The sequence below is a fragment of the Vulpes vulpes genome, chromosome 13 (genome assembly GCF_048418805.1).
Source record: "Vulpes vulpes isolate BD-2025 chromosome 13, VulVul3, whole genome shotgun sequence".
NCBI lineage: Eukaryota > Metazoa > Chordata > Mammalia > Carnivora > Canidae > Vulpes > Vulpes vulpes.
Genome location: NC_132792.1, coordinates 137,623,679 through 137,636,739, shown reverse-complemented (window position 1 = coordinate 137,636,739; position 13,061 = coordinate 137,623,679). Strand labels below are relative to the sequence as shown.

The 13,061-nt window shown below is 48.5% G+C and overlaps 1 protein-coding gene across 4 annotated transcripts in view; it reads left to right on the top strand.

Annotated features, from left to right (window-relative positions):
• Positions 1 to 13,061, top strand: part of ASTN1 (astrotactin 1) — a 300,822-nt gene that overhangs the window by 265,895 nt on the left and 21,866 nt on the right. For all 4 annotated transcript variants that reach the window (XM_026001246.2, XM_072733094.1, XM_072733093.1 and 1 more), the window contains exons 18-20: positions 4,025 to 4,158; positions 7,798 to 7,949; positions 9,000 to 9,135. In XM_026001246.2, coding sequence (XP_025857031.1) covers positions 4,025 to 4,158; positions 7,798 to 7,949; positions 9,000 to 9,135 — 422 coding nt within the window. The remainder of the gene's footprint in view (positions 1 to 4,024; positions 4,159 to 7,797; positions 7,950 to 8,999; positions 9,136 to 13,061) is intronic.

Here is a 13,061-nt window from a genome sequence, read left to right as displayed (position 1 = left end):
TTTAAGGGACACCTGGTGTGTCACAGTTGTTTCATAGGTGATGCTCAGACCAGCAAGGAGGGATTTTGCACGTGTGTGCTGCTCTCACCTTTCTGTTTCTGCCACTGATAGTTCACTGAGTGTTTTAAAACAAGGTCTCTCATGGGAACAAAAGGATAAATGGTTCCTTTGGCCTATGAATTCCTCTTCATTCTAGTAGAAGTGACTGGGGAGGAGGAGCTGTGGAAAAGAAACTAGGGGGCTGGCAAGGATGGATTGGTGTCACCATGGAGACCCAAAGCTTTGGTGGCTTGAATCCAGTGCCCTTACCTCAGTGCTTGCCCCACATCAGCAGAGGTAGGGAGCACCTCATAGCACTGCCCTGTGGGACAAGGCATGCAGATCTATGGAGTAGGGGAGAGCTGGGTGGGAGGAGAGCAGAGACTCCCAGCTTCCCGCAGGAGCATCATGGGCAAAATGGGGAAGCTGAAGGAAATTTTGTCTTTAGCATCACCCTGTCTGGAACTCCTACTTGCCAGACCTTAGCCCTTCCCTGTCTCCCTGCACTGGTTTTAAGAGAGGACTTGGGAGAGATCATCCACCTGGCCATATCTGAACGTTTAATTTCTGAACATGTAGGCAAGGTGGCCCTGAGCTGCTTCAGTCGCCATCCCACATTTCTTCTCTCTTATTCCTTAAATATATTCCATCTCCTCTGTTCATTCTCTCTGCTCCTCTGCTTTCCCTTCTTACTTCCCCTTTCTCACAAAGAGTGGAGATACAGAGTAAAGTAGTAAAGGAAGAGAAGTGTTAAGTCATGACACCAGTAATTCGGTATGTATTCTTACCTCTACTCCTCTGGTATGTCTGGGGCCAATTTTCTTTTTTTTAAAGATTTTATTTATTTATTCATGAGAGAGAGAGAGAGGCAGAGACACAGGCAGAGGGAGAAGCAGGCTCCATGCAGGGAGCCCGACACGGGACTCGATCCCGGGTCTCCAGGATCAGGCCCTGAGCTGAAGGCGGCGCTAAACCGCTGAGCCACCTCGGATGCCATGGGACCAATTTTCTAACCTCTGTTGGCCTCCTGGACCTCCTTCTATGGGACTAGATCATTTATGATGCCATATTTCAGTCTAGTGATTAGAAACAGTCTAGAAACCAGTAGGTCAAACCATAGAACCCACCAGGTGTCTCAAACCCAACAAACTTGAACTCTCTATTTTCCACCCTAAACAGTTACCATTGTGTTTTAATCCCAGTGAATGAGATTCTTTTCTACCAAGTTGTCCAAACCTGAGGCCAGGTATGCTTCCCTAACTTTTCTTGTCACTCCCTAACATCTATCTATCACCAGGAACACAGATACCTTGAATCCATCCTCCCAATACATCAGATCCTATTGCAGCAAGAAAATTCAGCAAGAAAATCTGTTAAATGCAATCTAAAATCCTTAGCATATCATTATAAGGGCAGTTCATTGTCCAATTTGGTCCTCGCTTACCTGGTTAGGTTGCACTCTCTCTATACTTTATATCCTATTCTCTAAATTTTAACCTCTGGTACCCCCTTAAACACAATATATTTTCTGTTGTACATCTGACCCTTCAGACTGTCACTCTCTCTCCCGGGAACAGCCTCTCCTACATTTCTGCCACTGGCAAACTCCTGCTGTTACAGTACTTCCAGTTTTCAACTCAAGCATCACCAGCTATGACAAACCCTTCCTTATTCTCCCAGGCCCACCCCTGTTCCTGCAGGTAGCCCCCACTGTCTATGTCCCTACACCTTCTACAGCACCTGCTATCATGAGTGCACACGTATCTGTTTACTTTTTGTAGACTATGAGAAGCTCTCACTCTTCTATAGAATCCCAGTGCCTACCAGTAGTTGACACTCTGCTGAATAAATGAATGAAATAAATCAATGGAGGAATGGATGGATGGATGAACTTGGCTTAAAGTTCAGCTACTTTCCTTAAAGCCAAATAATAACATAAATGGGAAAATCCTATTTCTTTTCTGGACTTGGGATTAAATCTAGTAACAAATGAGGATGCAATGCTTAACAATTGTAGATACCAAGAAAAATGTAATCTTTTTTCTCTTCCTGTCCAAAAGGGCTCCCTCTTGATTCTCCTCTTCTACCCTATCCTACATTCTTCAGCTACCAATAGCCCAGGATTCAGGGAGTAGGAACTCGTGGAATTTCCACTCAGAGGTGGAAAGTTAGAACTTTTGAAGAAATGTTTGTCATCATAAGTGTTGGTCCTTACTCCTTTGGGTTGAAGATCGGATCATGTTGCTCCTCTCTTTAAAACACTTTAATGGCAGGGAACCTGGGTGGCTCAGTGGTTGAGCATCTGCCTTCTGTTCAGGGCATGATCTGGGACTAAGTCCCACATTGGGCTCCCCGCGGGGAGCCTGCTTCTCCCTCTACCTATGTCTCTGCCTCTCTCTGTGTGTCTCACATGAATAAGTAAATAAAATTTTTTAAAAAATAAATAAAACACTTTAATAGCTTTCCCCTGCCCTTAGAATGTGACACTGCCCCTTACCAGGCCCATTTGGCATCTGTAACAGGCTCCGCCCCCTCCCACCTGCTGAGCACCTCCGTGCTCTTCACTTGGTCTCTTACAGCCTGAGGAGCCTTTTCTCAGTTGATTTTAGAGGTCAAGTTTCATCCAGGCTGAAGTCCTCTTAATACTAGTTTTTCTGCCTGGAACACTTCCCCATCTTCTGTGACCAGAGAACTCTTGATCTGTCCCTCCAAGTTCAGATAAAAACACACCTCCTCCAGGAGGCCTTTCCAAACCCCTCTGTGAGATTGCCCTCCTTTCTTGTCCCTCCTGTCCCATTTCACCCCTTTCCTTTGGAGCCCATACCGCCAGTCCTAGTTATTTGTTCACTTATGTAACTTTGGTTTGTTCACTTATTTGTTATTTGGCTGCAAGAGTTATGTGGGCAGGAGCCGTATGTGTCTTACACACCACTGCATTCTTAATGCTTAGCCCAAGAAATAGGCCTGTATAGGTGTTTAGCTAGTGATTGATTGAAGACTACACGGGCAGCCACAGTTCCCTCTTTATTCTGTCTCTCTCAATGAAAAGCCTATTTTCCTAGTTTAAAAAAGTAGACTTTTTTTTTTCTTTTAAATCTTTAATCTTAACCCTTGAAATCTTAAAGATTTGGTCATTGTTTTTCAGCATTTATTTGGCAAGTTATTTACACTTAGCACAATCTTTTTTTTTCTTTTTTTTTTTTAATTTAAAAAAGTAGACTTTTGACATGAATTTGGTTCAGTCAGGCAAAGCATGAAGTGAGGAAGTGACCTAATCCCTTTGACTCTTAAGCATCCTCTGCTATAAATCCGGTTTATCATAGAGCTCAAACCAAGTTCATCTAATTTGCCCCAGGTCACATGGTGGCGATTGGCAGAGCCTAAGTCCTCACCCAGGGCACACTGCTCTAGAGCACAGTTCGCAGCCCAAATGAATGCCTCACTCTTTCTACCTTCTACCAGGAAAGGGAGGCCTCACACACAATCACAACCCAAGGCAGATCTGTACAGATATTGTACTTGAGGTACAAGGCATGCTGAAGGAATCCAGTAGTGCTGGGCAGGGTGCAGAGGGCAAGGGAGGATACCAGAGAGGCATTTGAGAAAGGCCAAGTGCCACAGGGCAGAAGGAAGAGAGGTCGGGACAGTTGGTGGTAAAGAGGTTATGGTTATAAGGGCCTCAGATGTGGGTTGACAGAAGGAGAAGGAGGGAGAAGTAAGACTTGCTTCCAAGGTGACAGCCCTCAACCACAGGGGTGAACTGTTACATTGAGAGAGAACGGCGCCCAAGAAGTCCTACGAGGTCTAGCTTCCCAGAAATGGTCTCCTGGGGTAGGAATCTTTGATCAGAAAATGGTGAAGCAGTGCCACAGCCTATTGGCTGGGCGTTATCTAGGACCAAGTAAAGCTTTGATTTTGTCTCTTGCCTGTGGTGATTCCGCCCTGGCTTCTGGACACTCACTCTTTCCTCTGTCCTCTTTTGCAGCTCTTACAGGAGGCCACCATGAGCTCCCTCTGGTGCTCAGGGACCGGAGATGTCATCGAGGACTGGTGTCGATGCGACTCCACCGCTTTTGGAGCTGATGGACTCCCCACCTGTGCGCCCCTCCCGCAGCCAGTGTATGATTCCCCTTCTCTGACTCTCATTCGTGTGCACACCTCCACTTGATTCTGCAAAATATATTACTGAGTGTCCAGTCATTGCAAAGCAGTAGGCTCAGTGCTAGGTAACAGGAAGAAAAGCACGAGGCAGCGCCTGGACTCAGCGAGCTTTCAATCTCAGGGGAGGCAGGCACACAGAGTGTAATAGTAGAAGATATGGTCTGCTAAGAGTTAGAAGAGACATTTCAGTCAAGTGTGAAAGGGAATGGTCAAGTCTGAATTTGGGGAATGGTGAAGGCTTCACAAAAGAAATGGCACTTGAATTTCTTCCTGAGGGTGAAGAGGGTAGGACAGCATGGCCAGAAGATCAGAGGGGTAAAGTGACGTTGCAGTGGAGAAAGTGAGACATCTGCAGGGAGACTCTGCTAGTCCAACAACACATTTCCTGGGTGGTAATACTGTGTGGAGCCATCCAGGACCGTTACCACTTCCATTTAAGAAACAAAGAAATGCATTCAGATAGACTGAATGACCTTCCCAAGGTCATCAAGCAGGAAGCAGAGCCACCACTGCTAAGAAGCCATGATCTCAGGCATGATAATGTGGAGAGGACACAACAGAGAGATGACTTTAGGTAGAACCAACAGGGGGTTATGGGTAACTGCTGGTGTGGGAGGGAGAAGTAGAGAATGGACCTATGACTTCTGCCCTAGTAGCTGGGAAGATAAATAGGCCACAGCTGAGAAAAGAAGCATCAGAGGATATACAGATTGGAGAGAGAAGCTGTGTTCAGTTGGACCTATATTGGAGACATAGCAAGGCAGTCCTACTGAGACATTCAGTGGTCAGAGGGAAAGATGGTCTGGAAGATAGATACTAGAGATAAGAAGACTTAAATCAACCCCAAAGAAATAAGAAATGGAACCACAGCAATGAGAAAGGATGTTCCCAACTAAGTATCAACTCAGAAGAAGAGTGGGTCAGAGATGCACATTAGGGGCCCTCTGCATTTGAGGGGTGAACAGAGTACAAAGGACTGCTAAGATGGTTCAGGATGAACATGTCCAATTCCCTTGCCCTCAAGGGAAGGCTGAAAAGAGCTGGCCAGATTCCTGTAAATCCTGACAGTTAAGGCCTGAGCAGGAACCCTGTTAGCCTCTACTATGGCATCTGACCTGGGAATGAAGCACAGACATATGGTATCTACTAAAGAGTGCTGGCAGGAACAGCTGGAATGGCATGGCCCCATGGGCTGGCAAGGCAAAGAAAGCCCAAAGGGAGGATCAGGACCTGTGGGAGTAAGAGGGCTGAGTCAGCAGGAATGAACCAGCAGGAGGACACCAGTAAGTGAGAGACTGGTCCTATGGATGCTGCCCTCCAACTTGTTGCATGGAAATATGGGTAGGCGTCAAAGAGCCAAGGGTCAGCAGGAAGAGAACAGAGAAAGATGAGAACACAACAGTAGCTATCAGCACAAACCAGTGTCTTCTCTTGTCTACATGCCCTCTCTCTATGGATAGTTTTAGATACACCAGCACTTGGCTTCTTGCTCTTTACAGCCATGACTTGTACCTCTTGAGTCAAAAGAGAATCAAGTTCATTATCAGTAAAAGTCCTTTCTTTTGGTATAAAGGGAGCCAATAGGAGCAGATGGTGCTTCTAGATGGATTCACCAACTAAGAAAACTACCTGCATTTTGTCACACTGAAGCCACTAAACAGTTATCATCGGGTGGACACAAGATGCAACCATTGGTAGCCTAGGGCTGATTTCCTTTCTATATGTCATTGCTAAAGATCATTGCTATATGTCATTGCTAAAGATCAAATTGGGCTAAATTTCCATAAGCAGGAACATCTATTAAGGACTTCACTTCTCTTGTCAATTTTAATCACTCCTTTTAGTAGCAGACCTTCGTTTCTTAAATGTTTATTGGTAATTGGACATAGAAGTGCTCTCTGGTTTTACACCAGGCCCTGTAAATCATGCATGCTGCTGTTTCTCAGTAGAGGCCGGCTTTAGTCCACATTTTCACAGAATCTGACTTCTCAGAAAGGCTTAGTTACTTACTTAAGCTTCCTAATGCTTTTTTCTTCAAAATAGCACTCTGCATATGACTCTAATTAATGAATTTGTCAATATCCGCACTGTTTTGGGTCTAATCCATCTTTAATGTCATATGCAAACTATGCACTCCTTCATAGTAAGCCACTAAAGAGCATGTGTTTTGTATTATTTTCCCACTGGTTGAATTCCTTGCTATTGCTCCCACAGCCTCCCGTGATTTCTTCTTAAAGTCCTTATCACACATTATTATAATCATGTGTATAATTGCATGTTTGTCTGTTGAGCACTCCATAAAAGAAAGGACTGGAGCTGGCTTGTGCACCACTGCGTCTTTAGCACCAAGCACGTTCTTATGAGTAATAGGTGCTCAACAAACATTTGCTGAATTGAAATCGACCATTGCTTTGGTGTGCTCCATCCATAGTACCTGTCACAGTGAGACCAGCGACAGGCAGCTGTGAACTGAGTAGAGACCAGAGGACAGTGACTTTGAGAGGTTGTGAGATATGGGGACCAAGGATGAGGGTGAATGGCAGGGACATGTGTGATGGAGGGAGACTGGAGTCAGCAGGAAGGAGCTGGGAAAATCCCCAGAAGTCCGTGGTCTAGAAAGAAACTGGCAACTGGAAGCCAGTAAGAAACCTGAGATACACATATGAAGTCACAACAAGGCAGCAAATTGAAACCACTTGAACCATTAGGGGATCCATACCACTGAATGTCAATAATGTTTATTGAATCTCTGCAAGATACAAGGAGGTATGAGATGGCAAGGCAAAAAAGTGGTCAGAAGGGACAATTTGCATGGAAGGAGACTATGAGTTGGAAAAATCAAAGAAAGTCTGGAGTCAGGAATTGGGGTATTCAAAGAAACCCAAGAGCAAAGAAAGAAACCAAAATCAGAGCCTGAGTTTGTAGACACAGGACATCACCCTGAGGAGAACTTGACATGTGGTCAACTTTCTCTTGCCCAGTGCAGCCCCCCATGAGCATAGCCTCAAACCAAGCCTGCTGCAAGGCCCAGCCAGCAGAAAGTGTCAGGAAGGAAATATGTTAGTACTCGTAGCAAGAGGGAAAGCCAGGGTTCCCCCCACAGAGCAGATCCTGGCAATGCTATGGAAACTGAGCTGATCTTGGCCTTGTTGATACAGGGCTTTCCCAGAAACCATCTCAGTAAGCTTTGGCATGAGCTTTATAGGAACATTCTCCTATTTTCGAGAGCAAATCCAGAAGTTTACATTTCCAAGCCCTGTAAAGGGCCACCCTGAATGCTGTATCCATTGACCCTATATGATGTAGGTGTTCATTCATCTTTGATTCACCTACTTTTTTATTTATTCGCAAACATCTGTTGAGTTCCTGATATGTAACAGGCACTTAGAGTAATAAAATATAGATTCCAGGGGTCTTCAAGAACCGTTCCTCTCTAGTGAAGGAGACAGGCACTCAGAGAGATCATTGTAGTGACTGGTGAAGAAAGGTTAGAAGGAGAACTCGAATGGAAAGCATTTGAGAAGGGGACTGGTATCAGAAGAGCGTCAAAGAACTAACATGGTCTCCATGTCTTGTTTCTCCCTTTCTTGCACTCAGGCTGAGACTCTCCACGGTCCATGAGCCCAGCAGCACTCTGGTAGTCCTGGAGTGGGAACACTCAGAGCCTCCAATCGGGGTGCAGATTGTAGATTACCTCATCCGCCAAGAAAAGGTCACTGACAGGATGGACCACTCCAAAGTGGAGACAGGTGAGCATCTCTGACTTCATGAGCTCATCTTAACCCATTGGTAAAAAGAAAAGAGAAATGCCCTGCCTCCTGGCCTTTACTCCAGGCCTCCAGCGTCCCAGGGCAGTGGAGGAGGAGCGAGGGACAATCAAGAACAGCCATCTTGTCCATTTAAGAGTTTTTGCATGGTGAGCATCTGACAAAGTCTTGTTTTGATTTTGTTTTTCTTTTTGTTTATTAAAGAGGTGTCCATTTCATTGCCTCTAGGCACACTCACAAAGAAACAACAATAGAGTACACTAGTTATCCTAGCCCACAATTAGGAAACAATTCTGTGCTAACCACTGCCATGATTACAGAAAAAAAAAAAAATTCCTTTGCTAATAGCCCCCCTCCGGGCAAAAGCATGTGCAAACAGATGTGCTTACCCCATGTCTTGTCCTAAAGCAAACTCTGCATTGCCAGGTCCAGCTAGAAGAGGGAAGTCTTCAAGAAGTGGAAACACCCCATGAAAAATGTTCCATGCCTTAGTATTTTGCTGCCTACATGTAGGGAAAGGTCAACATAAATCATCCCTAAAACCTACGCATGAGTGTGGTCCGCCACAGGATGGTGGCATCCACAGTCTGATGCAGGGTAAATAAGCTCTACTGAAATGATGAGCGAGGCTGGGAGATGTACGCACGGCCTTCAGGCAGGGAGAGCTGTCTCCTGCTTCCTCCGAGGCCCTTTCCCAGATGCACACAGGTACTGCAAAGGGCTGGCAGTGACCACTGCCCGCAGCAGCTGCTCCCTGCCCTTGCCAAGAACATTTCACAAAAGAACTCACAGATGTGGTGTGTACATCTTGCTGTAGTTGTTTCTGAACTCACTCTGGACAAATGGCCCTAAATTGATTAAACATGAAACAGAGAAGACAATTCTTTGTAGGTCTTTTTTCTCTACCAGGAATTTGAGATGACTGGAGATGAAGCGGCTCTGATGTTAAGTTCTCATTGAACTGATGCCATCTCCTCATTGTTTGGCCAGCGCTGTTTCTCATGGCCTTTTCCATTCCTTCCCCCTGGGCAGAAACGGTGCTGAGCTTTGTGGACGACATCATCTCTGGAGCAAAGTCTCCTTGTGCCATGCCCTCTCAGGTGCCAGACAAGCAGCTCACCACCATCTCTCTGATCATCCGATGTCTGGAACCGGACACCATCTATATGTGAGTGACACATACCTGCCTGGCTATTCCATACCTTGACCCTCCTAAGGCTCTGAGCATATTCCTTTTTTGTTGCCTGAGTTCCCTTCAGAAACTCGGGAAAATCTTTTGAATTTCTCAAGTCTTATCCTGATCAGTGTTATAGAGAATGTTCTAGGGACTGAAAGGGAGGATTGAGAAAGACAATAGAGCCCCAGCCTTCAGAGAGTTTGCAACTCAGATAGAAAATGTACAAACAGGGATCCCTGGGTGGCGCAGTGGTTTAGCGCCTGCCTTTGGCCCAGGGCACGATCCTGGAGACCCGGGATCGAATCCCATGTCGGGCTCCCAGGCTCCCGGTGCATGGAGCCTGCTTCTCCCTCTGCCTATGTCTCTGCCTCTCTCTCTCTCTGTGTGTGTGACTATCATAAATAAATAAAAATTTAAAAAAAGAAAAAATGTACAAACAACTAACTTTAACATCAGGTAAGAAGAAATAGAAGCTAGATGGAAGACAAGGAACATGTTGCAGAAGAGAAAAGAAAGGAGTGGTTAATACTTTTTCTTTTAAGATTTTATTTATGTATTTATGAGAGACACAGAGAGGGAGGTATAGACACAGGCAGAGGGAGAAGCAGACTCCCTGCGGGGAGCCTGATGCGGGACTCGATCCCAGGACCGCAGGATCACCCCCTGAGCCGAAGGCAGATGCTCAACCACTGAGCTACTCAGGTCCCCCAGGAGTGGTTAATTCTAACTAGAGTGGACATCACCTCACTGGGATCTTGTAGAATTTCAGTAGGTAGAGTGATGTTGGAAAAGGCACTGCAGGCGGAGGAGCCAGCAAGGGCAAAAGCAAAGAGGCATGAAGGTGAGTGGCAAGTTGTCCAATGAAGCAGAAGCAGATGGTGAGTAAAAGGGACTGGAAGAAAGTAGTTCTGGGGGAAAAAAAATAGAGTGAATGCTATAAGTCAGGGAGGGTAATTTTTTTTTTTTAAGCAAAAGGAGTAGAATAGCAAGAACACTGCTTTAGAAAGCAAGCACCAGTGACTTAGAAGTAGTTTATAGAGGTAGAGATGGTCAGCATTTTTCTTCAAAGGAAATACGGTGGACTCCTATCTCCTGGCACTTGGAACAGCCCTCTTCTCTCTGGGAGCGCCTGCTCGCTTCCTCATTTCTCCCTGTGCTCCTGGAACAACAGCAAAATAGTTGTGAAGCAGCGACATAAAAGACACCAAAGGAGGACAGCGATTGATGGGCTCTAAGTCATGATGGGAAAATTGAGGGAGGCCAAAGCAGAGTCCCTGGTGACGTAGTTCCGGGACCTTTTGACCCCATCAGTATGAAAAACATTTTACAGTTTATAGATGAGGTCACAAAATGGAGGCAAAGTAGCCAGAATAAATCCTCAGCATTTCCACAGTTAAAGAATTCAAAGGTGAAAAGCACTAGAAATATGAGTGGCCTTGATTGCAAGAGGAACTTAGACTGAACACCCTCCGTCTAGGAGGGAGAGATGTAAAGGGGGCCCTACTAGTAAGACACATAAGGACAGGGGTGCCTGGCTGGCTTAGGGGCTGGGTGTCTGCCTTCAGGGGCAGTCATGACCCCGGGGTCCCGGGATCGAGTCCCACATCGGGCTCCCTGCAAGGAGCCTGCTTGTCCCTCTGCCTGTGTCTCTGCCTCTCTCTCTCCCTCTGTGTCCCTCATTAATAAATAAATAAAATATTAAAAAAGAAAGACACATAAGGATAAGGAATATTCCAGAGGAGCTGGGAAGTGCAGAGGCAGAAAGGAGGATACTAGGACAGGGGAAAGCTGGCCTGCAGATGACTCTGACCTGCTCTCTTAATCTTGGGCAGCTGTGGCCCTTTATTAGGGGAGCGGGCAAAAGGAGCAAAGGTTAGGGACAGTACAGTAAAATACCTCAAACTCCGTGAAGCCAGAATTCTCGTTTATGACAAGAGCTCAGTAATTCCCGTCACTACGTCACAACGGTAAGCAGGAATTTGGAAATTCCTGGGGCCCGCCTTCACCCGTCTTGGGACCCTCCTCAGGTTGGCCTGACTTGGCCACGTTTCCTGATCGAAGGCCTGAGACTGGTGCCTTCTGGCCCTCTGCGGTCTTGGGTGATGTTCCCGGGTCGCGCTCTTAGGTCTGGTACCAAGGGCCTGTGGGGAGGATTGAAGTCAGGGGCTGAGGGAGACGCGCGGCCGGCGGGGCTGAGGGAGACGCGCGGGCCGGCGGCCTCCACTAGGTGGCGCTGCAGGTCACGCGAAGAGGGCCGCGGAGCGCCGGGGTGGGGGAGGGCGGGTCCTCCCCGCAGGTCCAAGCCTGACTCCTGGGGCCTGGGGCCTGGGGCCTGGGGCCTGGGGCCTGGGGCCGCGGAGGGCCCGGGTTCACGGTCGGAAGCGCCTGGCCTCACGCCTGCGTCTGCTTCCGAGGCACGCACCGGGCAGCTGTCAGCAGGACTGCAGGGAGGTTTTCTTATCGTTACCGTGGAGAGCTCACTGGGGGGGGGGGGGGGGGGGGGGGGGGGGCTTACTCTGCGCGCCGGCCTCTCGGGGACCCTCGGGGACCCTCGGGGACCCTGCGAGGTTGGGCTTTTGCTCCCACTTTAGCGTTGAGCCAGCCGAAGGTCAGCCGCACCCGAGCCCCTTCCGCAGAATCGCGGGCTGGTTGCGTGCCCAGCGGGTGTGGCGGTGGCTTGAACGGAGTCGGGTTTGCACCCCGGGCGCGGCCGCCTCTTCCCCGGTCCGGTCCCAGGCCCAAGCGCCCCGGCAAAGCGGGCACCCCGGCAGCCTGGGCATTTTAATGCGTTTAAAAAACATTGTTCTGAGAATTCCGGGTCTGCAGAACGAGAACTTTAAGAATCCCCGGTTGAAAGGGATCCTGAAGTGTGTCTGGTTCCAGGTCTTCAGGTTACAGAAGGGGAAGCTGAGGCCAGAGTGGGGAGGTGACTCCCCTTGCAGCCCACCCTCCCGCCACAGCCTGCGCCCACAACAGCTGCCTCTGGGGGTAGCTCGGAAAGCGGGCGAGGATCCGGAGCCGCCGGCAGAAACCGCCACACCTAGCCCAGGACGCGTCAGCCCCGCACCCCAGGGTGCTCCATGGAGCTTCAGGAGCAGAGCCAGGCTGCGTCGGGCAGTTCTCACTCACACTCTCTCACACACACCCACACACTCCCTCACCCACCCACTCTCTCTCACCACCCCCCCACACACACTCACACTCCCACATGCTCTCTCACACCCCATGCACATACTCTCACACACACTCACCCACCCACACACTCTCTCACCCACCCACTCTCTCACCCACCCACTCTCTCTCATCCACCCCTCTACACACACACACACTCACACACTCACACCCCACATGCTCTCTCACACCCCATGCACTTACTCTCACACACACTCACCCACCCACACACTCACCCACCTACCCCCACACACACTCTCACCCACCCACTCTCTCTCACCACCCCCCCACACACACACACACTCACACACTCACACCCCACATGCTCTCTCACACCCCATGCACATACTCTCACACACACTCACCCACCCACACTCTCTCACCCACCTACCCCCACACACACTCTCACCCACCCACACTCTCTCACCCCCCACACACACACTCTCTCTCACCCACCCACTCTCTCTCACCACCCCCCCCACACACACACTCACACACTCACACCCCACATGCTCTCTCACACCCCATGCACATACTCACACACACTCACCCACCCACACACTCTCTCACCCACCTACCCCCACACACACTCTCACCCACCCACACTCTCTCACCCCCCCACACACACTCTCTCACCCACCCACTCTCTCTCATCCACCCCTCCACACACACACACACTCACACACTCACACCCCACATGCTCTCTCACACCCCATGCACATACTCTCACACACACTCACCCACCC